The 25,407-nt window shown below is 57.4% G+C and overlaps 1 protein-coding gene across 5 annotated transcripts in view; it reads left to right on the top strand.

The window, feature by feature from the left end:
- CSNK1G2 (casein kinase 1 gamma 2) overlaps nt 1–25,407 on the top strand; it is a 93,346-nt gene that overhangs the window by 63,204 nt on the left and 4,735 nt on the right. Inside the window, exons 3-12 of one of the 5 annotated variants that reach the window (XM_054013488.1) lie at nt 5,125–5,165; nt 6,873–6,942; nt 10,232–10,380; nt 11,753–11,987; nt 12,895–12,980; nt 19,162–19,246; nt 19,767–19,915; nt 20,375–20,458; nt 22,625–22,747; nt 23,417–23,524. In XM_054013488.1, the coding sequence (XP_053869463.1) occupies nt 5,125–5,165; nt 6,873–6,942; nt 10,232–10,380; nt 11,753–11,987; nt 12,895–12,980; nt 19,162–19,246; nt 19,767–19,915; nt 20,375–20,458; nt 22,625–22,747; nt 23,417–23,524 (1,130 nt within the window). Of the gene's footprint in view, nt 1–5,124; nt 5,166–6,872; nt 6,943–10,231; nt 10,381–11,752; nt 11,988–12,894; nt 12,981–19,161; nt 19,247–19,766; nt 19,916–20,374; nt 20,459–22,624; nt 23,396–23,416; nt 23,525–25,407 lie in introns of those variants that run through there. The other 4 variants (XM_054013489.1, XM_054013490.1, XM_054013491.1 and 1 more) reach the window with 4 other exon arrangements.

The following is a 25,407-nucleotide window of genomic DNA, read 5'->3' on the forward strand; positions in this document are numbered from 1 at the left end:
AACCCGAATATTGTATGAATGATGCCATGGAGGACTCAAGGAGAACTCTGTTACATGACAGAACCTTTTGTAGCTGCTGCAAGCCTCAGCATTGGCTCAGCCAGAGTTGATCCCAGGATGGGGTGGCATGCCAGCCCCCGCCTTGCCCCTGATAGCACTTAAGGATTCCCACAGTCCAACCCAGGGCACTGGCATGGGAACAATTTGTATAGTGGGGGTGCTGAGAGCTGTTCAACCAAACTGTAAACCCTGTATATTATGGAAGCCACTTCAATCCAGGGGGTGTGGCCGCACCTCTAGTTCCAGCACCTGATCCAAGGAGTAGGGGAGAGAAGCTTCTGCCACTGGCTCCCTGTTTACTTTCTATACTCCCCGCTCCCCCCCTTAAGCGGCCCCCGCCCCCCCTCTTGTGGCGTTTGCAAAATGCTGAGGTTATGCTGAATGAAAGAGAATCTCCCTGGATGTGTTAATCCTCCCTGTGTTCCTCTGTTCACTGGACTGTTTCCATGTACTGTGTATCGGAGACAGCAGCCACTGTAAAAGAGCTTAGAGCTGGGGAGTGAGGGGGGAGAGTTTGAAGAGATCAGGCGTTTCAGGATTGCACAAAGGCCCCTCCCATCCAGCCCATGTTCACTGGGCCAGAGACTCTCACCTTATGCAGCACCACTGAGTTGTGGGGCAAGTGCTAGCTCATGAGAGAATTCACACACACCGAGTAGCCCTTCCTAATACTGATACCCATAATCCTTTGCCTCGCTTTAGTACCTTCCATCCATGCATTGATCATTACAGAGTGCTCTCTCTCTCTCCTTGGAGCACTGCTCAAGCATTTGGCCCCTTGACGTGTTTTTTCCCAGCTGTAAAATGGGCACAGAGGCGGTGTTGGTGGAAGTTAGGACTAGAACTCATGAGTCCTGGCTCCCATTCTGTAGCTGGTCCACACATCTTCTAGACAGATGACATGAGACAGTACAGGAACAGATACTGGTCCTTATCTGGCCCTCACCATAACATCTGAGCAGCTCCGCACCAATCTCCACATTCCTGTAAGGAGAGGGGAAGTATTATTCTCACTTTACAGATGAACAGCTGAGGCATAGCATTGCTGGCGTGACCTGCCCAAGATCTGTGGGCTGAGCTGGGAATTTAATCCAGGTCTCCTGAGCCCAGCGCTCTCTCCATTAAACCATCCTTCCTACTACTACGGTGGTGAAGGTGGATTGGTTTAAAATGCAGCATCGCTGTCATGGGGCAGGGTTCGGCTCCTCGAAAGGCCAGCCAACACCTCATGGAAAATTATACGCAGTAGGAGCAATTCTGCTCATATCTCCCGTGCATTCCTCTCCTTGTCATTCTAGGACACAGTTTCACAGCAGCTGTCACAAGAAGAGGGTTATTGCTGCTTCTGGTGGGCACCAAGAGCTGTGTCTGAGTAATTCAGTCACAACGAGTCAGAAATGAGACCTGTGCACGTAACAGCTGATACCCATGCTGCTTAGCTGTGCCTGAATCTCGCTTCCGTTCAGTTGTCCATCTCTTAAAGGCAAACTGCAGTGATTGGCTCCAGTACATTCAGAGAGCTAGGTATTTATTCTGGAAGGAGATGAGTGAAATGGGAGTTTAGATCTTTTTGGAAACAGACCCCATGGAATTCTCTTCCTAACCAGGCTCAGGGGTGATGTGATATATGAATCCTTTAACACATTTCTAAGGTGTATGCCCGCTTGGCACTGGCTGCGGTATAAACCCTGTATTACGGTGCAGCTTCCTTTATAAGCCCCGGGTGTTCGCCGTGAGCTGCATCTTTGATATTCAGGCCACCTATTGAGGTGCTAAACTTGAGGCACCCAGCTTTGGCTGAAATTTCCTTGAGTCCCATGGAAGGTTTAAATTCTGAAGGATGGTTCCCCTTCCAGCCCTAGTTCATGGCTCTATGACCTCTTCCAGCTGTGCACATCAAGCGCCATGCTGAGGAGAACCTTTTCAGACTGGCTCACAAATCCGTGCCTTCTGCCGGAGAGGTTGTGCAAAGCATTAAGGGGCAGAGGGAAGGATGATAGGCTTGTGCAAAAAGTTTGTTTTGGCTTTTCAAGTCAGAGATGCTTTAGGCTGTAATAATAATCCCTAGGTTTTCCTTTTCCCTAGACTGCAGGTATGTGACATGCACAGTCCAGCAGTCCTGCTGAGCTGAATGATGATTCGCATTTCCTGCTCGTGGAGAAGTTAAATACAGCTTTAACTCTAATTCTCTCCCAACACAAAGATTTTGGGTAAATCTCGCTGCTTCGGTTTCCACTGTGGCCCTTTCTCCTTTAAATAGGTGGAGGGACAAGGCATTTTTCCCTGCCACCTGCCGGCCAAGCACCAGGAGGTACTGTGTTCTCAGCCTGGAGGTGCCTTCTGCTGTTTCCATTGTTCGTTGCAAGGGGAAAGCAGGCCAGCTTCTTCAAAAGCTCCAGCCTGTGAGCGCCAATGGCAATAGGGGGACAGAGTTAGAAAGGAAATGCTGTCAGGGAATATTGCATCCTGTGTTCGCTGCCTCGGACCATCTCCCTAGACCTGGGTGCTCTAGCAGTGTATGGACGCAATACGTCATACATATGCATATCAATTAAAGGACGCTATAAAAATAAAAAGTACGGCGTTGCTAGAGTTGCTGGCTTTCGAAGGGGAGAGGTTCATATTTTGGTATTGGGTTGATGAGTCTGTTTCTGACACTATATAGAATCTTCCTGACTTACCTAAAATAAGGCACAATTTTTTAACAATGAGAGTTGTTATAAACCAGATCGGTGCCATGGCTTGGGAGTGATGTGTGTGAACATCCCTGACCCCCATTCAGGAAAAACAGGAAATTTCGCCATCAGAACTGTAGCAAATCTAGAACTTGGACTGAGAATCTGCCGCCCTTCAGATAAATGAATTTCCAAGCCCTGTTGATGGTGAAGGTTCCACTATCAGCCCCAGTTGTGCAGCATTCCCTTCCCCAGCTTCAGGCCGGCAGGCAAGTTTCCCGTATCTTAGCCTTCCATCTCAGAGTACGTCACCAGCCATTGCTGATTTCCCCCTTCCTTCCCCCTCTGCGGGATGAAAACATTGTTATTACTTGAGATCTACTGATTAAAAGAGCTGTGGTGAGAGCCAAGAATTGTTATCCCCATTGTACGGATGGGGAAACTGAGGCATGGAGCAAGAGATGTGACTTGCCTGAGGTGACACAATGGGTCAGGCTGGAATGGAGCCGGGGAATCCTGTGCTCTAGCCACTTGGTCGCTCGTGTTGGAATCATGGAACTAAATCCATTTTGTGCATTATCTACCGTTGGGCACCATCTCGGGGCTCTGTAAGGGCCCTGTATCGATGTGAGGAGACTAGGGTCCTGCCCTTGCCGTTTCCTGAGATTTGCACTCACATCCAGCTCGGTCCCATGGAAACGGCTGGCCCTGGGGTTTAACCCAGCGTCGTGCTGCCCTGCTCCCCCGGCTGCAGAAGGGGAACCGCTCCCTCCCTAGGGGGGTGGTCCTCTGAGGCACGAGATGGGGAGGCTGTGGCTAAGTGAAAGTTGTTTGCGGTCAGATGTTACACACAAGGAAAAGACCCCAGCGCGATGGGACTAGACAGACCCCTGGGGGCAGCGCTGGCCGTCCCTAGTGTAACATTGAGCAAAAGCTAATCCTCTGCTGTAACTGGAGCCTTGAGCTAAGTAAAGGTACTGGGTGTTCAAAGGAGCTCCCTTCTGCTCTCTGAGGTGATTCCCTGCGTGGATCTGCTCCGCAGAGGCTGCATGTAAACTTTTGCGACCCAATGCTCAGTGTATTACACGTCCCCAATACACAGAGGGTACGAGTCTGTTACAGCACCAGCTATGGAGTCCAGCTTTTTAGCTGCAGAGACTCCTGCGTTTGGTTCTGGAGGTGCCCAGTTCCATCCCCAATGGGTTGGCCGTGAGGGAGGCTGTTGGGCTTGGGCCTTCTAAATGGTGCTGTCCCTTGGGGAAGCTTGCCCTGGGGCTAGATGAGGGCGGACAGCCCAACTGCTGCTTGTTCTCTGCTGACTGCTGCAGGCAGCAAACCGGTGTTCTGCAGAGCCTAGCGGTCCCTTTGTTCCCATGGTGATGGTGGTGCCCCTCTGAATACCCTGGGGTGGGATTGAAGCCAGGATAGCCCCATGGGGCTCCAAGCTCATGTGTGGGTGCACCTGCAGAGTGGGTCTGTGCAGGCCATCTCCATAGAGGAGCGCAGTTATCATGGCAAGTAGCCATTCTGCTCCCACTGGGCCCCGGGGCTCCAGAGAAGCGATGGTTCGTTAGTAGTAATAATGTGGTAATTACAGCAATGCCGGAGGGCCCCGTTGTGCCAGGTGCTGTACAAACACAGAGCAGCAGATGTGCTTTAAGGAGAGACGCCCTGCTCCGTTCTCATCCTGGGCTGCTGTTTGCGGTGTCCTAGCTTTGGGGCTTGTGTCCCATTTTGAGATGAAGGAGCTGTGAGGTAAGGCCAAGGCTCATCTTCTATTGCACAAGACCCTCTGCTGCTGGAGGAGCAGGGAAACCCCCCCCCCCCCTCCCCACTGCGGATGTTTGCAGGCCCACGTTGCTAGTTCACGGTGAGCTAAGGGCCATGCCCAGACTTTTCTAGCAGCGCAGGGCACCTTGGTAACTTGCTGGGGGCTGTGCCAACTTCCATAAAATGCAATAGATTGGAAGTACCTTCACATACTTATTGCAGAGATGTGGCCTGGAAAGACTACAGGTCCCAGCATGCACTGCTTCCATCCTGAGAGAACATTATATATGGGGACCTCTCCGTTCCCAGCGCCTCACCAGTCACCCGAACAACTTGTAGCTTCCAAATAGCAAGTGAATTCGAGTGTGCTGCCTTGGGGATAAAGAACTGCAGCACGCCCTTTCACGAACTGTACAGAGACTGTTCCTTGTTACGGACCGAGGGGACAAAGATCTCCCCGTTCGCTTCTCTGCAAACCGCCTGACCTGCTGGGGATGCTTTTAAAAATAAGAGCTTGCTAGAGAATTTGGCTTGTTCCCAGCCTGCTGCGTTTGACACCTGGGGATTGTTTGTAAGTTTCACTCGCTCCCAATGTTATTTCTCTCCTCTCTTTCTGCAGGGAAGAATCTCTACACGAATGAATACGTAGCTATAAAATTGGTAAGTTTCTTTTCCTTCCCTCTCAGTGTGCTGTCCAGGTTAGCTAGTGTTTCAAAGCCTGGCTTTTTACTAATGGGTTAAAATGTCTCTAGCTGAACCAGTGGTTACATAGAGGCTATGTAAGATGCGTTAGGTGGTGGTTGAGAACCTAGTGCATGCAAAGCAATTAATGCAGTCACCAAGCCATGAGGTTTGGGCGTGAGAAGCGTGTGGCTCTGAAGCTCTGTTGAGTTGGGATCAGCTGGATCATGGCAACTCCAGAACTTTCCTAGTGTCCGCCTCACACTAGCCATCTCGACGATTGGTACCGGGGAGTCTCGGCAGAGAGACCAAGAGTGAAAGAGCCATGGACCCTGCGTTAGCCAGGTCAGGATGAGATGCACTCGGGGAGCTTCAGTATCCCCTCCTAGGTTCCCATCGGTACCTTCCCCCACCACTGCGTTTCTTGCCATGCCACTTGGGACAAGGCCGCCTCCTGCTCAGCCTCCCCTTGCATTGGCCTAGCAGCAGAGGGAACAGGCAGCCTGTTGCTGTCTCCCTTCCTGCAGTCCCCGCCCATCATGAGGTGTCTAACAAACTCGCCCGTGGAAGCTGCATTTCTCTGCTTGAGCAGCACTCCACTGTTGGGGCTGGTCCCAGCCCATATCTGGAGGGCAGGTCAGGAAGGGTAGGGGGGATGGGCCCAAGTCCACATAGCCCAGAACTGGCATCATGGGGTAGATGTGCCAAGAAGGGTAGAGAAACCTTGCATGGCAGAGCCTTCCACTCAACAGCAGGAACTCAAGTGTCCCTTTGTAGGTTAGGTGAGTGGGAGACTGGGGTGTGGAGGGGTGAAAACCCCATCTGTTTGTGGAGCTAATGGAACTGCTCCTGTGTGAGGCGCTCCAGCCTCAGCCAGTGCTGTCCTAGCTGCACAGACATTGCCCCTCGCTGCGTCCTAATCTGAGCCTTCCCCCCCGGGCTCTGCTCTCTCTGCTTGGCACTTTCAGGGTTCCCCGGAGGGGGTGGCTAAAGCACGGGGCATTGACCTAACTCTCCTCCCAGGGCAACTGCTGGTGAAACTCCCCAAAGCTCCAGCCGAGGGTTTTAGGAACTCTCGCCCAGTGTGCCCAAGCTGTCCGGTGGCAAATCCCCATGTGTCAGAGGGAGAGTCCCAGGGGCAGGTTTCCTGCTCAGTTACTCTGCCTCTGGGATTGCCAAGGTACAGATTCTCCAGCCTTTCTCCTCCCTCCCTGCCCCAAAAGCGACTGACCAGAAACAAAGTCAGAGGAGAGAGATCATCATCTCTGGCCTGGAGTCTCCATTATACCTCAGCACCTTTGCATCACCCTGGCCTTCGTGTAACTGAGGCCTTGTGCTTTGGTGGTGCCGGTCCCTCGTTGGGACGATTTCCTGCCATGTCCGTTCTCTCTCACGCAGGGACCTACGTTCTCTCCCCATCTCATTCTTTGGTTTCGATTCATTTCCTGTAAATTAAGAAAATTGCCCAGTGGATCAGATGTCCACCCCTGAGGGTTGGTCTCCATTTCATGCCAACTTCCCATAGACCAGACCCCTTCTCTGCTCTGTAATGAACGTTTGGGTGAGCTGTAAAATGTGCCGCAGCCATTTGCCTTGCTTGAAGTCAGGGCATCTGAAGTAAGCAGCCCTTCCCGAGACCCTGCACGGCCCGCTCATTTGCTTCCCTCCTCTCTCTTTCTCTCACAGGAACCGATAAAATCCCGAGCCCCACAGCTGCATCTGGAATATCGGTTTTACAAACAGCTCGGAAATGCAGGTAAGGAGCAGCAGTGCGTGCAGAGCTACCGGGGAGGGGCCCAGCTGGCCTGGAAGGACAGGCGTGGGGGAGCGTGTGCAGCTCTCATTGTAACCATGACACTGCAGCTTTGCCCTCTATCCCCAGCGTGAGCTGCTCGGCTGACAGAGGCAGGTTTTCCATACGCTTCTCAGCTTTGATCCCCTTTGTTTTCATTTCTGTGCTAGTGTCGGGGATGCGGCTGAGCTGCCTCGGGTCATCTGGGACCCTCCTTCCCCTGCACCCCCTTCCCAAAGAGCAGGGTGTCCTGCTCCCCAGGTGATGGGGCTGGGTGGGGGGTGTCACCCCTCCAAGCTGGGACTGACCCTGGGACTCCCGATACAGGGGAAGGTGGGAAAGTGTCTCTCAGCCAGGAGGAGAACGGTGGCCATTGAGTGCCAGCAGCCTCTGTTCCTGGGGTATGGGCGGAGTCCTGTGGGGTTCAGATCCGGCTAACACCCTTTCGCACTGTCCCAGCTCCTTCCGGCCAGTGCCTGAGGGATGGATGGTGTTTGGATTGTCAGGCAGGTCCCTGGGAAGGATCATCTCCTTCCCCCCCAAACAAACCTCAGGAATCCGGTGTGCATCATACATGGGGATTCCATCTCCCTGCGTCACAGGATCCAGAAACTAAGCTAGTCCTTCCCTCTCCGTCCCCAAGTCCTCCAGCACTGGAGTAGAAGGGATTGGCTGTGAGCTGGGAGTGGGGAGCTGCAGGACGGGAGTGAGGGGCATCGCAGAGCTGGGGGGGCAGGGCTGGAATAGCAGGGAGGTTGCGGGTCGGGAGTGAGGGGCATCGCAGAGCTGTCGGGGGGGAGCTCAGGGCTGGAATAGCAGGGGGGCTGCGGGTCAGGAGTGAGGGGCATCGCAGAGCTGTCAGGGGGAGCTCAGGGCTGGAATAGCAGGGGGGCTGCGGGTCAGGAGTGAGGGGCATCGCAGAGCTGTCGGGGGGGAGCTCAGGGCTGGAATAGCAGGGGGGCTTCGGGTCAGGAGTGAGGGGCATCGCAGAGCTGGGGGGGCAGGGCTGGAATAGCAGGGAAGTTGCGGGTCGGGAGTGAAGGGCATCGCAGAGCTGGGGGGGCAGGGATTGGAATAGCAGGGGGGCTGCGGGTCGGGAGTGAGGGGCATCGCAGAGCTGTCGGGGGGAGCTCAGGGCTGGAATAGCAGGGGGGCTGCGGGTCGGGAGTGAAGGGCATCGCAGAGCTGGGGGGGCAGGGCTGGAATAGCAGGGGGGCTGCGGGTCAGGAGTGAGGGGCATCGCAGAGCTGGGGGGAGCTCAGGGCTGGAATAGCAGGGGGGCTGCGGGTCGGGAGTGAGGGGCATCGCAGAGCTGTCAGGGGGAGCTCAGGGCTGGAATAGCAGGGGGGCTGTGGGTCGGGAGTGAGGGGCATCGCAGAGCTGGGGGGGCAGGGCTGGAATAGCAGGGGTGCTGCGGATCGGGAGTGAAGGGCATCGCAGAGCTGTCGGGGGGGAGCTCAGGGCTGGAATAGCAGGGGGGCTGCGGGTCGGGAGTGAAGGGCATCGCAGAGCTGGGGGGGCAGGGCTGGAATAGCAGGGGGGCTGCGGGTCAGGAGTGAGGGGCATCGCAGAGCTGGGGGGGCAGGGATTGGAATAGCAGGGGGGCTGTGGGTCGGGAGTGAGGGGCATCGCAGAGCTGGGGGGGCAGGGCTGGAATAGCAGGGGTGCTGCGGATCGGGAGTGAAGGGCATCGCAGAGCTGTCGGGGGGGAGCTCAGGGCTGGAATAGCAGGGGGGCTGCGGGTCGGGAGTGAAGGGCATCGCAGAGCTGGGGGGGCAGGGCTGGAATAGCAGGGGGGCTGCGGGTCAGGAGTGAGGGGCATCGCAGAGCTGGGGGGGCAGGGATTGGAATAGCAGGGGGGCTGCGGGTCGGGAGTGAGGGGCATCGCAGAGCTGTCGGGGGGAGCTCAGGGCTGGAATAGCAGGGGGGCTGCGGGTCGGGAGTGAAGGGCATCGCAGAGCTGGGGGGCAGGGCTGGAATAGCAGGGGGGCTGCGGGTCAGGAGTGAGGGGCATCGCAGAGCTGGGGGGAGCTCAGGGCTGGAATAGCAGGGGGGCTGTGGGTCGGGAGTGAGGGGCATCGCAGAGCTGGGGGGGCAGGGCTGGAATAGCAGGGGGGCTGCGGATCGGGAGTGAAGGGCATCGCAGAGCTGTCGGGGGGGAGCTCAGGGCTGGAATAGCAGGGGGGCTGCGGATCGGGAGTGAGGGGCATCGCAGAGCTGGGGGGGCAGGGCTGGAATAGCAGGGGGGCTGCGGGTCGGGAGTGAGGGGCATCGCAGAGCTGGGGGGGCAGGGCTGGAATAGCAGGGGGGCTGCGGATCGGGAGTGAAGGGCATCGCAGAGCTGTCGGGGGGGAGCTCAGGGCTGGAATAGCAGGGGGGCTGCGGATCGGGAGTGAGGGGCATCGCAGAGCTGGGGGGGCAGGGCTGGAATAGCAGGGGGGCTGCGGGTCGGGAGTGAGGGGCATCGCAGAGCTGGGGGGGCAGGGCTGGAATAGCAGGGGGGCTGCGGGTCGGGAGTGAAGGGCATCGCAGAGCTGTCGGGGGGAGCTCAGGGCTGGAATAGAAGGGGGGCTGCGGATCGGGAGTGAGGGGCATCGCAGAGCTGTCGGGGGGGAGCTCAGGGCTGGAATAGCAGGGGGCTGTGGGTTGGGAGTGAGGGACATTGTCGTTACGCACAGGGTGCATTGCTCAATGCCTGGCTGCCATCTTTCTGGTTCCACCTTGTCGGCTGTTTTTCACAGAAACCAGCTTTCCCCCGACCCCTTGGAGCAGAGGGGCAAGTCCTGTTAACACAGCTTGTAAAAATGGCGTGAGTGCCAGGGGTGCCAACATCCATCCCGGCCCAGGTCTCGCACCCAGCTGAGCTCAGCCCCTTCCTTCCGCCCCGAACAGGGGCAGCTTGTGCCTCTCCAGCAGGGTGAGAGCATGCGGAGAACCCAGCCCTGCTCGGGAATAATGCAGCAGAGTAGTTGTGGGGGTGCAAGGAGGGGCAGACTCCCCCTTGCTAACGATTCCCAATTAATGTTCTGCCCGGGGAGGGGAGGAGGTGTTTGTTGCCTCATAACCCCCGGCAATGGCTGCTATTCCAGCACTAGCCGCACCTCCCTGGTACCGGGGTTACCGCCCTGGGTTCTCCGGCCCCCTGCTTTTGGCCTTAGAGGCCCCCCTGGCCGGGGTGCTGCCGCTGGGAGGGAAGGGATTTTCCCGTCTTGGCTGCAGCTTGGCGCTGACTCCCCCACACTCGCTCTTGCAGAAGGAATTCCTCAGGTTTATTACTTTGGGCCCTGTGGGAAGTACAACGCCATGGTGCTGGAGCTGCTGGGACCCAGCCTGGAAGACCTGTTTGACCTGTGCGATCGGACCTTCACGCTCAAAACCGTCCTGATGATAGCGATACAGTTGGTAAGCGCCGCGGCCCCCGGGCTCCGCCTGTGCGTGCGAGCAGCTGGGAAGTATGGCATGCCCTGCCGTCGAATCCCCAGGGACCAGCCCCCCCAATCCCAAAAGAGATGCCCCAGGGGCCCAGCCAGAACATACTGTTGGGGGTGGGGGGTGAAGAGGAAGAAGGAGGCAAAAGCACCCAATGTTTAACTCTTATTGGGGGTGCAGTCAGGGTTTGGCAGGCAGCTTCCTGGCAGGAGATCAGCAGGCTGCATGTTCCGCACCAAACCGAATGGCCCTGGAGGGAGTGGTGCGATGGGGGGATTCAGGGGGATCCGAGAGCAGGCAGGAAGTCTTAGGAGATGTGTGGGCTGACGGGAAACTCCTGCTGGGGAGCCCCCTCTCAGGAAGTCTTTCCTCTTTGGATGGCCGTGTTGAATTGGAGACTGGGTAGATCACTGCACCATGACTCGGGAGGCCTGGGTTTTATTCCTGGCTCTGCCGCTGGCCTGTTGGGTGTCCGTGGGCAAGTCATGTCTCTCCGTGCCTCAGTTTCCCCATCTGCAAACCAGAGATAGTGGTGCTTTATTTCTCTGTGAACCGGAGGTAGCTTCATGTTGCTCAAAACTCCCAGGTGTTGGCAGGAGTCAGCAGCAAATCCAGGCTCAGAACGCATGTGGCTGACAGACCCTGTCTGGCCTGCCCTTTGTCGGGAGGGCGCTACCGCCCACAGAGACGCCGCCGCCCAGCCTGCACTGCTCCATGGAGACAGCCTCCCGCTCAGGATGGAGCACGGCGTGCTGGGAACCATAGTCCTGGCAGGCTGCAGCTGGTTCTGGTTTAGGAGCACTGGGTGCGGCATGTGGCCTTCTGGTGACCTACCCTGGGATCGCTGGAGGTTTTTCCTGGGATCTATAAAGCTCCACCCCTACAAACAATCCCCTGCTTGGGCTTTAAAATGTAATAAGGCCAAGCTCTTGTGTAGCACCTTTCCTGGCTAGGTCCCAAAGCGCTTCACAGTGTGTATGTTTATCCTCCTGGCCCTGGCAGGGCAGGGCTGTTAGTGGAGAACCGAGGCACACAGACGCTCGTCCAAGGTCACTTGGGAAGGCTGTGGAAGAGCAGGGAATTGGATTCCAGGCCCCACAGGCTTAGGCTAGTGCCCTGACTGTCCTTCCTCTCCTGGAGCTGGGTGGGCGGGTGGGGATCCAATGGGCCTGGCTCTGAGAGCCCAAGCAGAGTGGCTGCTGGCTTTAGCGGAGTTACCTCGATTTGAGATGAGGCGAGAACAGAATGGAGCCAGGAGTCCGGAGTGAAAGGTTGGGCATTGTCCATGCCAGCAGAGCAAGCCCGCCCGCGGCCTCCCGCTGATGCCAGCCCCTCCCCCCCCCAGATCACGCGGATGGAGTACGTTCACACCAAAAGCCTGATCTACAGAGACGTCAAGCCGGAGAACTTCCTGGTGGGGCGGCCGGGCAGCAAGCGTCAGCACACCATCCACATCATTGACTTTGGCCTGGCCAAGGAGTACATTGACCCCGAGACCAAAAAACACATCCCCTACCGAGAGCACAAGAGCCTGACGGGGACGGCGCGATACATGAGCATCAACACGCACCTCGGGAAAGGTACCGTGCCCGGCCCTCGCTGGCACTGCCCGAGGGAGAGGGAGACGGGGGGTGGATAAGCCAGTGGCTCCTGCACTGCCCCAGGCCCATGTTTCCCTGGCTCTGTGCTGATAGGCAACTGGAGGTGAGGCAGGTCTGTGGGGGGAACCTGTCCTGCTCCACTGGGGTCTTGTCTTGACCGGCGTCTGCCCCAGGAATGTTCTTGTCCCCCGTATTGCTCTGGGTAAAGGGCACCTGCGAGAGAGATGCCTGCAGCTAGGGGGGCGTTGGTTTCTGACAGTGAGGTATGTCGGGCTGGGGGTAGCTAGGTCTGCAGCCGAGTGCGCTTGGAGCACGATGCTAGGGAGCACTAGCGCCCGACTACCAGTGAGCTAATGCGCTGCCGGCTGCTGGGCCCTGCCGCAGCGGAGATCAGCACTGCCGTGGGCAGGACAGGGGGTGTCTCTGTGTAAGTCCACGTGGCGTGTCAGCCTCCTCAGGGCCGGGGCAGGAGAGCCCATGAGACGCTCAGCCTGCTATCGCTCACTTCATTCACCCTGGTGAAACCCAGCCGCTAATGCCATGCACCCCAGTCCGGCTGCCTCTAGCGCCTTTCTCCTGGTCCTGGTGGAGCGAGCTCCCCAGAGTCTGGTCTCATTCTGTACCAGCCCTTGGCCCCCCTGGGAGCCCAGATGCAGTGATACTAAGGGGTTATGTGGTGCTCGAAAGGCCCTTTGTTCAGCTTTGCTTCGTCTGAGCAGCTCAGCAAGTCTGGGCTCGCTCCCTCTCGTGAGCTGCCCTGGGATTCTTGCACTGATGGAGCTGCCATAGGGTGCGAAGGGGTGGTGGTGCTGGGGGCAGGGTGCGGGGTAGCTCTGCCCTCCGAGGAATCTGCACGTGGCACTTACCGTTTCTCTCTCCTGCCCAGAGCAAAGCCGCAGGGATGACCTGGAAGCGCTAGGGCACATGTTCATGTACTTCCTGCGGGGCAGCCTCCCTTGGCAAGGGCTCAAGGTAAGTGCCAGCCGGCTGCCGTCCTCGCTGTGTGCTGGGGTGCTGAGAGAGCACAAGGACCTGAGTGTGTGTCTCGCGGCTGGCAGGGGGGCGCGGAGCAGCCGCAGAGACCAGGCGGGGCAGGATCCCGCCCTGAGCTAGCAGGCAGAGTGAAGTTAACATGGGCGCTGACAGCATCAACACATGCTCGTATGAGTGCTCTGGTTTGAGCCCGGGTGCCTGGCTGGCTGGCTGGGCACTGTAGGATGGACTTAAATGGGGAAAATGTGACTAATTGTCAATTCTTCTTCAAGTGATTGTTCACATCCATTCCAATTAGGTGGGCGCGTGCTGCGTGCACGGGATGTCGGAAACTTTTCCCTTAGCAGCTTCCGTCGGGATGGCAGGGGAGCCCCCTGGAGTGGCGCCCTTATGGCGGTGTATATATTACCCTGCCGGCCCGACTCCCCTCGGTTCTTCTTACCGTCCGTGACGGCGCTGGAACGTTCTCTCTCTCGCTTGCGAGTGATCCCTTAGCCTTCAAGTCTTCTAGTTAGTTGTTCTTAGATAGTTATCGGTTAGCTAAATACCATTGTATTCAGGTGTCCAGAAGCTTGTTCCAGCACCAGCCTTGGGCTTCCAGGGCATGCCGCAAACCAAGGGTTTCAAAGCTTGCGGGAAGTTTGTGCCTAACAGCGACCCCCACGACTCCTGTCTCCGGAGTCTGGGAGAGTCCCATCAGGCCGAACATTGCAAAATCTGCAAGGCCTTCAAGCCGCGCACTAAGAAAGAAAGAGACTTTCGCCTTAAGCAGTTGCTCATGGAGGCCGTGTTACAACCACCGACCCCTGACCGACCGGCCCCGGCTTCTTTGGTGCAAAGTGCCCCGGCATCTGTGCGCGACCCGGCACTGCCCAGGCACTGTAAATCACCGGCACCAAGACGGGACGACTAACCTCTCTGGCACCGACTAAGCATCACAAGAAAGGGGAAAGAGGGCGCTCCCCCCAAAGAGCTACTAAGCCGCTCAAAGAAGCTCCCGGCACGCAAAGACAGATTGCGGGCCCAAGCCAAGAACTGGCACCATGGACTCCGGCGCCACAGTACCCAGCGGATTCAGTGCTGACGAATGTCTGGAGGAGGGTCCTCGAACACCCCTCCACGCCCGACACTTTCGAGGCAGCGAAAGACCTCATTGAGTTGTCAGCGCCAAACCCCCTCCTATGCAGGGAGAAACCTCTGGCACCCCCCAAAAGGGTGCTGTCCAGAGGGAAGCCGGCAATGGTGTCGCTTGAGGTCACTGTCTCAACACCGCTCCCGTTCGAGCTCGACGTCCTGCTATTCCCCGGCACCCACGACCCAGCGTGAGGTTATGGCACCGGAGGCGAACCTGCCAGCAGCGCCCACGGTGACTGCACGCCGGTCCATGACGCCATCGGTCGCCCAGAGTGCAAGACACCGGTTCCCGTCCCCAGACTCCTGGTACCATTCGTGGTCCTGGCCAGCCAGGCACCGCTCCCCAGCACCCAGCGGCCACTCAACGTTCGGCACTGCCCTGGTCCTCTCTGTCGGCATCCTCCGGCTCCGAGGCCAACTCCGGTCCCTCAGGCAGGAGCCGTATCGCAGGCGGGGCAGAAATAACAGGCATAGACAGAACAATGTGCCTAACCAAAGCCAGAATAAACCCCAGCCTGGAAACAAGCAAGGGTTTTGAAGGCACGACCATGGACAGTGTACCAACCCAGTTCACGGATCCATCCCCACGGTTTTTAAATCAGCTATCCCACTTATACCATGCATGGCCCATAGAACATGGTACAGGTGGGATACTCTCTCCAGTTCTCCTCCTTCCCTCCCTCCCACCCACCTTCCCGTCCCTCTTCAGGGACCCCTCTCACGAGCAACTCCTCATGCAGGAGGTTCGTTCGCTTCTCAAGATAGGTGCGGTGGAGGAGGTTCCACAGGAGCTAAGGGGAAAGGGGTTTTACGCCTGTTGCTTTCTTATCCCCAAGGCAAAGTGGGGTCTTCGGAATCAACACATTTATGGTCAAACTCCGGTTCCGCATGGTCTCCCTAAGCACTATAATTCCTTCTTTGAATCCGGGGGATTGGTACGCTGCCCTCGACGTGAAAGATGCGTACTTCCATATTGCCATTCATCCGGCGCACCGACGCTTCCTCCGGTTTGTCGTAAATCAATATCACTCCCAGATCACGGTTCTCCCAATCGGCCTGTCCACAGCCCCCTGAGTGTTCACAAAATTCATGGCAGTGGTGGCAGCCTTTCTGCGGAAAAGGCAAGTCCGAGTGTACCCCTACCTCGATGACTGGCTACTCACACGTCGTTCCACAGACGAGGTCCAGTCCCACGTGACGATGGTCATGGACACGTTTCACAGACTGGGGCTGCTCCTCAATGTACCCAAATCTTCTCTCTTATCTACCCAAAGGATAGAGTTCATAGGGGCAGTCCTGGACTTGGTACTGGCTAAAGTGAGCCTTCCAGAGCCCAGGTTCCAAGCCATAGAGCAGATTGTCAAATCATTGCTTCAGTATCCCACCATGACAGTCAGGTGTTGCCTGCAGCTAATAGGGCATATGGCAGCATGCAGTACATGGTCAAGCATGCCCGACTGAGACTCAGACCCATGCAAGCGTGGCTCGCACTGTCTTACCGTCTGTACAGAGACCCCCTTGGATCTTGTGGTGATGGTCCCTGGACAGGATCTAGAATCCCTGTGCTGGTGGCTGAACCGACCAGTGGTCTGTGCAGGGGTCCCCTTCGCCAAGCCCCAACCTTCTCTAACGTTAGTAACAGACGCATCAGATCTGGGCTGGGGCTCACACTTAGGGGATCTGAGGACACAAGGCTTGTGGTTGAAGGACGAGATACCTCTCCATATCAACCTGAAGGAGCTCAGAGCAGTTCGTCTGGCCTGCCAAACCTTTCACGCCACTTTGCAAGGTCACAGTGTGACAGTCCTGACAGACAACAACACCGCCATGTGCTATGTAAACAAACAAGGCGGAGCCCGCTCCTCGCCTCTCTGCCGCGAGGCTCTTCTTCTCTGGGACTTCTGTATAGCCCGATCCATTCAGCTCGAAGCATCCTACCTTCCAGGAGTACGGAACGAGCTGGCGGATTGCCTCAGCACGAGTGGTCAATCAGATCGGCCATCCTACAGTCTGTCTTCCAAAAGTGGGGTTATCCCCACGTAGACCTCTTCGCCACCAAGAGCAACAGACAGTGCCCTCAGTTCTGCTCATTCCAAAACCACAGTCTGGGTGCCATTGCCAATGCATTCTTAATACCATGGGGCGAGGGTCTGAAGTATGCCTTCCCTCCTATCCCGCTTGTCCACCGGGTCCTCCTCAGAATTCTCAGAGAGAAGGCGACGGTAATCATGATCGCCCCATCTTGCCCCAACAGCATTGGTACTTAACCCTCCTAGAGCTGTCCGTAGACGCCCCGATTGCCCTGCCCCTCTACCCGGATCTGATTACGCAGGACCACGGGAGCCTCCTTCCCCCGAACCTGCAATCTCTACATCTCATGGCGTGGAAACTCCATGGCTAAATCCCATGGAGAGCCAGTGCTCTGTCGGTGAGACAAATTCTCCTCGGCATTAGGAAACTTTCCACTAGGACTACCTACCTGGCAAAATGGAAAAGGTTTTCCTGTTGGTGTGAACCCAAGCGCCTTCAACCGCTCCAGGTTCCTATCCCAGTTATTTTAGACTGCCTCCTACACCTTAAGCATCAGGGGCTATCCGTTTACTCCATCAGAGTACACCTGGCGGCCATTTCAGCTTTCCATCCAGGGGAGTCTGGGTGCTTGGTGTTTTCTAATCCCATCATGGGGCAATTCCTCAAAGGGCTGGAGAGGGTGTTCCTGTATTCTCATCCGCCAGTCCCAACCTGGAACCTGAACCTGGTCCTCTCCAAACTCAGCCCACTATTTGAGCCCCTGGCCACCTGTTCCCTCCTCTACCTTTCTTGGAAGGTGGCGTTCCTGGTAGCCATTACATCGGCAAGGAGGGTGTCCGAGCTGAGAGCCCTCACCTCCGAACCACCTTACATGGTGTTTCGTAAGGACAAGGTGCAGCTTAGACCACACCCTAAATTTCTCCCCAAGGTGGTCTCCCAATTCCACATGGGTCAGGACATTTGTTTACCAGTGTTCTTTCCAAAACCCCACACGAGTCCGAGACACCACAGCCTACACGCACTGGATGTCCGGAGAGCCTTGGCATTCTACATAGAGTGCGTGAAACCTTTCCACAAGTCGACCCAATTGTTCGTCACCATAGCTGACAGAATGAAAGGCCTTCCTGTTTCTGCGCAACATATATCGTCCTGGATCACAGACTGCATTCGCACGTGCTATGAGCGAAGGTCCCAGCCCCAGCGATTACGGCCCATTCAACCCAGAGCACAGGCATCTTCGACAGCCTTTCTGACTCAGGTCCCTATCCAGGAGATCTGTAAAGCAGCCACCTAGTCTTCAGTGCACATGTTTACAGCCCACTATGTTGTTAACCAACAGGCCAGAGACGATGCGCCCGTCGGCAGAGCTGTTCTTCAATCGGTCGTTCCATGACTCCTACCCTCCTGCAATGGTCAGCTTGGAAGTCACCTCATTGGCATGGACGTGAACAATCACTCGAAGAAGAAAAGATGGTCACTTGCCTCTTGTAACTGTTCTTCGAGATGTGGTGTTCGCGTCCATTACAATACCCACCCACCCCCTTCCCCTCTGTTGGAGTCAACAGCAAGAAGGAACCAAAGTGGGGTCGGGCCGGCAGGGTAATCTATACACTGCCATGAGGGTGCCACTCCAGGGGGCTCCCCTGCCGTCCCAACGGGAGCTGCTAAGGGAAAAGTTTCCGACGTCCGTGCACACGGCACGCGCACACCTAATTGGAATGGACGTGAACAACCCATCTCTAAGAACAACAGTTACGAGAGGTAAGTAGCCGTCTTTTTCTCCTACCCTCAGAAATGGGCCCAGACCAAAAAAAGCTCTTGATAGAACTGTCCGGAGAGGGGCCATCTACACCTCTCCCCCCGGTGGGCTCCCCTCACTGACAGCTGGGCCCTGATCCTGCCAACGCTTTCACACATGAGCGATGCCAGTGGAGCCAGCGGGCTCCTCACGCGGGTGTTTGCAGGATCGGAACCCGAGGGTTTCCCAGACTCGGTCCATCCGTCAGTCACCAAGCAGCTTAGTGCTGAGTTCACTCAGCCGGTACCAGCCCCAGCTCCTGGGCTCCTTCAATCTGCAATAAATCATCGTTCGTATTTTAAATTTCCTTCCGTGTGGAAATTCCTGCTGGAGGCGTGGGGGGCTCCTGGGAGGGAACGTGGCGTGGGGGAGGCTCCGATGTGCTTGGCATTGGCCAGCGTCCTAACGAAGTCCAAGTCCTTAGGGCAGCTACTCTGCCAGGGGCGGGACGGAGGCTGAGACCCGCTGGCCGAGGGGTGGGGGTTTCCTTCACTGTCGCTGTTTCTCTGTGGCCTTGGACCAGCCCCTTGCTCTCTCTGTCCCCACTTTCCCTGGGTGCCAGGTGGCTGCTGTAGTATTGTCTTGCCCACAGCGGGGAGCGGAGGCTGTGCTGTGCCGATAGCTCCCGGACAGGCGGCTGTATCGCCGCATGGATTGTTATGGGCGTTTAGTTAACATTTCTCTGACGAATCCCGCCCTGACCACTGTCAGACTGTTTGGAAACCAAACCCCCCTGGTAGACCAAGAGGCCCTGGTAACAAGCCAATCGTCGCTGTTCCCCTCCTCACTCTCACACCTATGCTGTATCCCTGGCTGTGCCCAGCGAGGTCTGCACAGCTGTGTCTCTGGGAGCTCGGCTGTGTCAGTCCCTGATTGCCGCCAGCCAGGCTCTCCCTCCTCGTGCCATACGGTAGTCAGGAGAGTGGAATGTGCACCCTCTCTCTGCTGGTCTCCCTGCTGCTCTGGGCATGGCTATCCTGCTGCCCAGTCTCCCTGCTCCTCCTGAAACCTGCGATGGCCCAGCGGGATAGCTGGGATGGTACTAGAGTTGCCAGGATGAGGGGGAGGGGGAGCCCAAGGTCAGCTCCTAAACCCTGGCTTAGGGCTTTGGCCAGTGTGCTCCTGCCAGCCATCCGGGCGTGCGTGGCGCTTGTCCACGGTGCCCTGCCGAGCTCTCACCCGTGCTCCCCATTCCAGGCTGACACGCTGAAGGAGCGGTATCAGAAGATCGGAGACACCAAAAGAGCCACCCCCGTCGAAGTCCTGTGTGAAAACTTCCCAGGTAAGGGCGCTGCTCGAGCCGGGAGGGGCCCGCGCTCGCGCCCGCATTCAATAGACCTGACATCCAGAATCTGGAAGGGGAAACTGAGGCACGGAAGGGGACATGACTTGCCCAGGAACACCCAGCAGGTCAGTGGCAGAGCTGGGATTAGCACCCAGGTCTCCTGAATCCCAGTCTGGTGCACTATCTACTAACCTACACTGCCACCTATGGGTTACTGCACAGCTCGGTCCCCTGCAGCACCATTCACTGCAGCCTCGCCCCTTCCTGCCCCACCTCCTATAGCTGGGCTTGCTGGACTTCTCCCCCTGCCTCTGTCTGCAGTGGACCGGGGGGCTGGAGCAGGGTAGGATCTCTCCCCGTGGCTGTTCCCTACAGCCGCCTCCGTTCGGTCTGAGACCCACAGAGGCTGGAGGGTACTTCCCTGCTGCCCCTGTTCCCCTCACTGTGGTGCCTCCCCCGGGCCGGGTGCTCCTGGCCATGGCTCGCACGCCGCACTGAGTCCGCTGTGCCTCTGCAGAGGAGATGGCGACCTACCTGCGCTACGTGCGGCGGCTGGATTTCTTCGAGAAGCCGGATTACGACTACCTGCGCAAGCTCTTCACGGACCTGTTCGACCGGAGTGGCTATGTCTTCGACTACGAGTACGACTGGGCCGGGAAGCCGCTAGTAAGTGCCGCTGAATGGAGGGGGGGGCGCCCCTGTGGGGAGGGGCTGGATGGCTGCCTCTGGCTCGAAGTACACGGGAGCAGCAGGCAGAGCTTGGCTGTGTGAGTTTACAGCTGCTTAGTTCCCCTCTGGCTTCTGAGAGGTTTGCTCCCCCCATCCTCCCATTAGTCCCTTTCCACGGTTCAGTGCCTTGTCTGCCCCCACCCAGAACACACACGTCGGCTCAGCCACTCGGACCCCAGGCTTCATTTTCATTCTAGTGGGGCCGGCCCAAGCCAGCCCTATTCCAGCCCCCAGGAGTGAGATCTCTCCCCTCCTAACATAAGCCACAATCCCGCCCTCCCCCAGCTCCCGGGCCCTCTCCCCACCGGATGGTAGTGAAAGCCCAAGGCGCACACGGCCTGCACGGAGATTACTGGGCCTTTCTTGATGATTTTCCTCCTGCTGTCTTGATTACAGCCAACTCCAATCGGCACAATCCACAGCGACGTCCAGGTGCAGCCTCCGAACAGAGACAAAGCACAGCCACACGCCAAACACCAGGTGAGCCGCCTGCCCGCCCCCAGCCACGCTGGCTGGGCCAGGTCCCAGCGACAGGGCAGCTTGGCCATGGTGGGGCGGAGCGAACCTGTCCGAGCACAGGCAGAACCAACCGATTCATAATGGAAGCTGTGGGGAGGAGAGGTCCAGACACCATTAGCCATTCCCGTGGGGCCCGGGAGGCTGAGTGCAGGCAGGCATCTCCTCTGGCCGATCAGCTGGCTGGTCCCTTTCTCCGTAGCCAGAAGGAAGGTAGCTGGTGTGGAGGTGCGGGGGAAATGGAAAGCCCTGAGGAGGGATGTGGGATTTCTCAGAGGTGGGGCATAGGCCCATGGGAAGTGCAAGTCTGTAGGGTCTCTTGCCTCTGCACCCCTGTTCCAGCATTGATTGCAGGGCGGGACCATTGAGGTTGGGTGGGAAAGGCTGGGCCAGTGCTCTCAGCGCTGGGTTGGCTCATGGGAGGCCTGGATGCTTTGGGAGGACGGGGGGTTGGAGGCCCCAGTGCAGTTGGAACATGGCTGACCTGCTGTCAAGGCACGCACCATGGGGCTTGGACGGCAGGGTGGGACCATGTGCGTCATGGAGCCCGGGCTGCGGATCAGTCAGGACTTCGTCCTTCTTGGGCTCAGCACTGACTGTAGAACCCAGCCCATGGGTGAGACCGGCTCACTGGTGACGGGCCTTCAGCTGTGGCTTCCAGGACAGGCTCCCATGACATCTCTGCCCCGGCACATGTCCAGGCCTTGGGGCGACGGTGGAAAGGCCCTGCTGGTGAGTCCAGAGGCCCTGAGCTGGTCCTAGAACCCCATGTGGTGGGCGAAGGGAATGGGCTGTGGCGGGATTGCTGGTGCTGCCTGCCACGCTGGAATCAGCTGTTCAGCTTGATTCTGTCGCCCCACCTCGGGGACCATGAAGGGGACCGTGGGAGTGCTCAGCTGAGTAAACCAGCCCTTCTGAGGAGCTGGGCCAGCCTGCTGATTTGAGTCTCTCCATACTGCCCCGTGGGGAGAGCTGCAGGTGATGCGATCTCCGCAGTCACCACTATGTGGAGAGCAACAGAGGGTCCTGTGGCACCTTTAAGACTAACAGACGTATTGGGAGCATAAGCTTTCGTGGGTAAGAACCTCACTTCTTCAGATGCACTTCTTCTTGCATCTGAAGAAGTGAGGTTCTTACCCACGAAAGCTTATGCTCCCAATACGTCTGTTAGTCTTAAAGGTGCCCCAGGACCCTCTGTTGCTTTTTACAGATTCAGACTAACACGGCTACCCCTCTGATACTTGACGCTATGTGGAGGAGACTCGGTCTCTCTCTCTTGCTCGGGGGGGGGGCATAGAGACATGGGTGAAGACAGCTCAGGTCTGGGAGGCGCTGCCGGGCTGAGCTGGAATCCGTTCGGTGGAGCACAACTTTGTTGCTGGCAGGAGAACAGCACGTGGCAGCCTCGCCCTAGGGACCAGGAAGGCACTTTGCCGAGGTGGCTCTTCCCAGGGGCCAGTGAGGAATGGCCAGGTGGAGAGGGTGCCAGTGCTGGCTCTGCGGGGCGGGGGGAGGGAGAACTTTGCCTGGCTTAGCCTCTAGGAAAGCCGGGCAGAGTCCCAGGTAACTGGTCTCCTGCTGTGATGCTCCCAGAAGATGGGACAGCCAAGGAAACCCATGGAGTGGGGAGGACATTGGAGTGACCGGACTGAGCTCCGAATAATCGGCGCTCTCTTGTGACTTGTTCTCTTGCCCGTGAGTGCCCTGACAAAGGGGGTTGATTCCAGGCGATGCTGCACGATCAGGACTTAGTTTAAAAACTGCTCGTCCCCAAGTATGTAGGGACCAGCGGGTTTCACACCCAGCCTTTGTCAAGGCTCAGCCTCCTCCGCCAGCAGCTGGAGAGAACTGGGTTCCCTTTGCCTTAACTTACCAAAGAAATCCTCTTGAAACAGGGCTGGGACCTCCGGTCACCACGACCTCGGCCAAATGGAGCTGGGTTCGGCTTTTGGACCTGGTGCAGACATCAGAACCAGCTGGGTGCGGGCAGCACAGGCCGACCCAGCAGTCCCACTGCTTTTATGGAGAGGAAAAATTCTCCAGGACTCCTGATTCATCCCCTAGTCTCAGTTACCCATGGGATCTTCTCTCTCTCTCTCTCTCTCTCTCTCTCTGACGGGCCGTCAGCAGCGGTGGGAAGAAGGGAGACTGGTAACATCCCCAGTGGAAGGTTATCCGCAGTGCGGTAGCTATACCAGGCTCTTCACAGAACGAGAGGTCCAGTGCAATCCCAGAGGATCTGATACACAGGAGGTGCCAGTTCTTCGCTGTATCTCGATTCCTAGTGATCACCTAGTTTACTCCAAGCCCCGATCTTTCCTGCATCCTCTGGCTTTAAACACTGCAGGGATGGGAAGATAGACCCGTAGCTTTAATTTCTGTCAACCTTCATTCTGCAAAATCACATATCCGGCAGCATCAGTTCCCCCACCTCCGTTTAAAACACGGCTTGTCCCCTCCAAGAGGCACTGCTCCGCATGGCGAAACTGCTTCCGTCGCCAGCGTTTTCCAAAAGCCAGCAGCATGTCTCAGCATTGGCCAAAGCAAAGGGCAGCAGACCAAATGCCTGATCTGTCTGGACTAGTGCACCAGAGACCCCGCGAGATCTTTGTGTTATGGTGGGGGGGCGGGGGAGGGAGGTGTACATGCGCACATGTGCACAAGTGAAGGGGTGAGTAAAGCGTGAACCCAGACAGCAAACCCGCAGCCAGTCAAATGGCTCTGAGTCCCAGCCCATTCCAGTCTGCTGGGATTTCACTAGGGACCACACTGGTTTATTTGCCTTAACACGCTAGTGCTGCTCTGTTTATATTTTTGCTTTTGCATGTCTTATTTTCTTGACTCCTCTCCCCCACCGTTCCCACCCCCTCGTCTCCATCCTTCTTCTTCTTCTGTTTTGTTTCCTGTCCTGCCGGTCACTAGCAGTCGCCCGAGGGGAACGAGTTGGGTGATCCTCAGGCTAGTCAGCAGCCTGCCGAGGAACCTCTAGGAACTCACCTAGCGACCAGCAGGCTTGGGGGTTCTGTGCAGGTACATGCAGTGTGCTGCGTGGGAGTGGAGGGGGCATTTCCAAAGGGGGACGGGCCACCGGGGAAGGGGCCTGGCCCACAAAACTCCGGCTGCAGCAGCATCCTTTGGGCGCAATTTGTGCTTATCCCCAGGATCGGGGCTTTGCAGCCTTTTGTTTCTGTCCGTGGACGTGGAATCCCTGGCTTCGTCCCGTAAGCCCGTCCCTGGTTCTCCTTCCCTTTCTGGTGCTTGGGTACAACCCTCCGCTCCTCCGCATCCCCTCTTCCACTTCCAGCATCAGTCGAGCTTGAAACCATGTCAGCTCTCAGATCTGCAGGCCATGCTTAATCCTGCCCCGTAGTCTTCCCGCTCTCTGTGACCCCAGCCCCTTGCCAACTGTCCTGGAGGTGTGTTGAAGCACATCTCCGCTAGGGTCAAGAATCCCCCTACCACAAACTGGGGCAACTCTGCTTTGTGTCTCTCATGGTGACGGAGAAATCCAGAGGCTTAGCTGGGCCCTGGACTGTGTGCTGGGTCTCTGTGGATTTCACCCTCGTTCCATGTAACTCTTCCCACAAACGTCCTGGTTCCTCACTAGTCCCTGGGCTTGTCTGTCTGTCCTCACTTGATTTGGTCCCCCGCCACGGGGCTCCTGGCGCAAAGCTCACCCAACTCTCCCGAGTCCTCTGTGTTCTCCCTGCTCCCACCACCGGCCTTCAGGAGTGGGCAAGGGACACCCAGACCATCCCCCGCCGTTCTCGCCGCACAACTCTGCTTCCTGTGCTCTCTCGTCTCGGGGCTTGTCTTCACTGCAGTTAACTCGAGTTAGAGCTCCAATGTGGGGGTGCTTTTAACACCAGTGGGCTGGCCCCCGGGGGGTGTGTGCAGGCTGCCACTTGAGCTGGTGCAACGTTGCGGCGGGGGGGCACCACCCCATGGCTGCGGTGACAGTCGCTTTGTGCCGCTCTCCCTCCAGCAATGCTGACCCGACTGAACTGCGCTGCAGTGAAGGCACAGCCTGTGTCACTGCGGCTGGGCGTGAACTTGCGTGGTGCCGCTTCCCCCACTGCTGGGCGAGGCTGGTTCGGCCTGCCCAGGGAAGGGGTGGGGACAGCCAGAGTTCAAGTACTAGGCCTGGACATCAGCCAGGTGGCCTGGCCTTGCCTGGAGGGCCGTGTGAAGAGGCGGTGAGGGGATCAGCGTTGCTCAGCTGCTGCAATGCTGGCCTGGCCCCTCCTGTTGCCGTCCCCTAGGAGCACCGGCGGTGAAATCGGACGCGATCCCTATCCAGGGACGTTGGCTCCGTTGGCGATGGTAGCAAGAACAGCAGCTGCTGGTTTCATTTCTGTAGCGGTGTGGTCACAGGACCTGCTGGCGTGCGAGGGGTTTGGCCCTGGTGTGTCGCAGCCATTGGGGGCGCTTCTCTGTTCCATCTGCTCCGGCGTTAGCTGCTGCACAGGGAAGAGCCGGCACTGAGGATAGTAACGAACGGCGCGTGAGCAAAGGATACAGAGCTAGGGAGAGTCAATCCACAGCATGTGGGTCCAAGGCAGGACAACGTGTCTGGGCCAGTGGAAGTTAGTGGGAATCCAGGGCATGTGAATAGCTAAAACCTCAGGGCAGCCCCAGGGGCTTTGCCTGCCCCGGCTTGTTTTTACTGCTAAGTAACAAAACAGGTGCTGGGAGCAGAACAGAACCCCTCACTCCCCACCTTTGTGCACTGCTGCTCCACTGGTCTAGTCGTTCTCTGGGATGCGAATGGCCATGGAGCGAAGCGCTGCCTGGCTTGCCATTGGCAGGCGGTTTCTGAGGCTCGCTGAGTTTTGATCTGATCGCACAGGAAGAGCCGGGTTTGAAAACTTGCTACAGAAATGAAATCTGGGCCCTTTCCAGGCGTGTTGTGT

The sequence above is a fragment of the Malaclemys terrapin genome, chromosome 24 (assembly GCF_027887155.1).
Source record: "Malaclemys terrapin pileata isolate rMalTer1 chromosome 24, rMalTer1.hap1, whole genome shotgun sequence".
NCBI lineage: Eukaryota > Metazoa > Chordata > Testudines > Emydidae > Malaclemys > Malaclemys terrapin.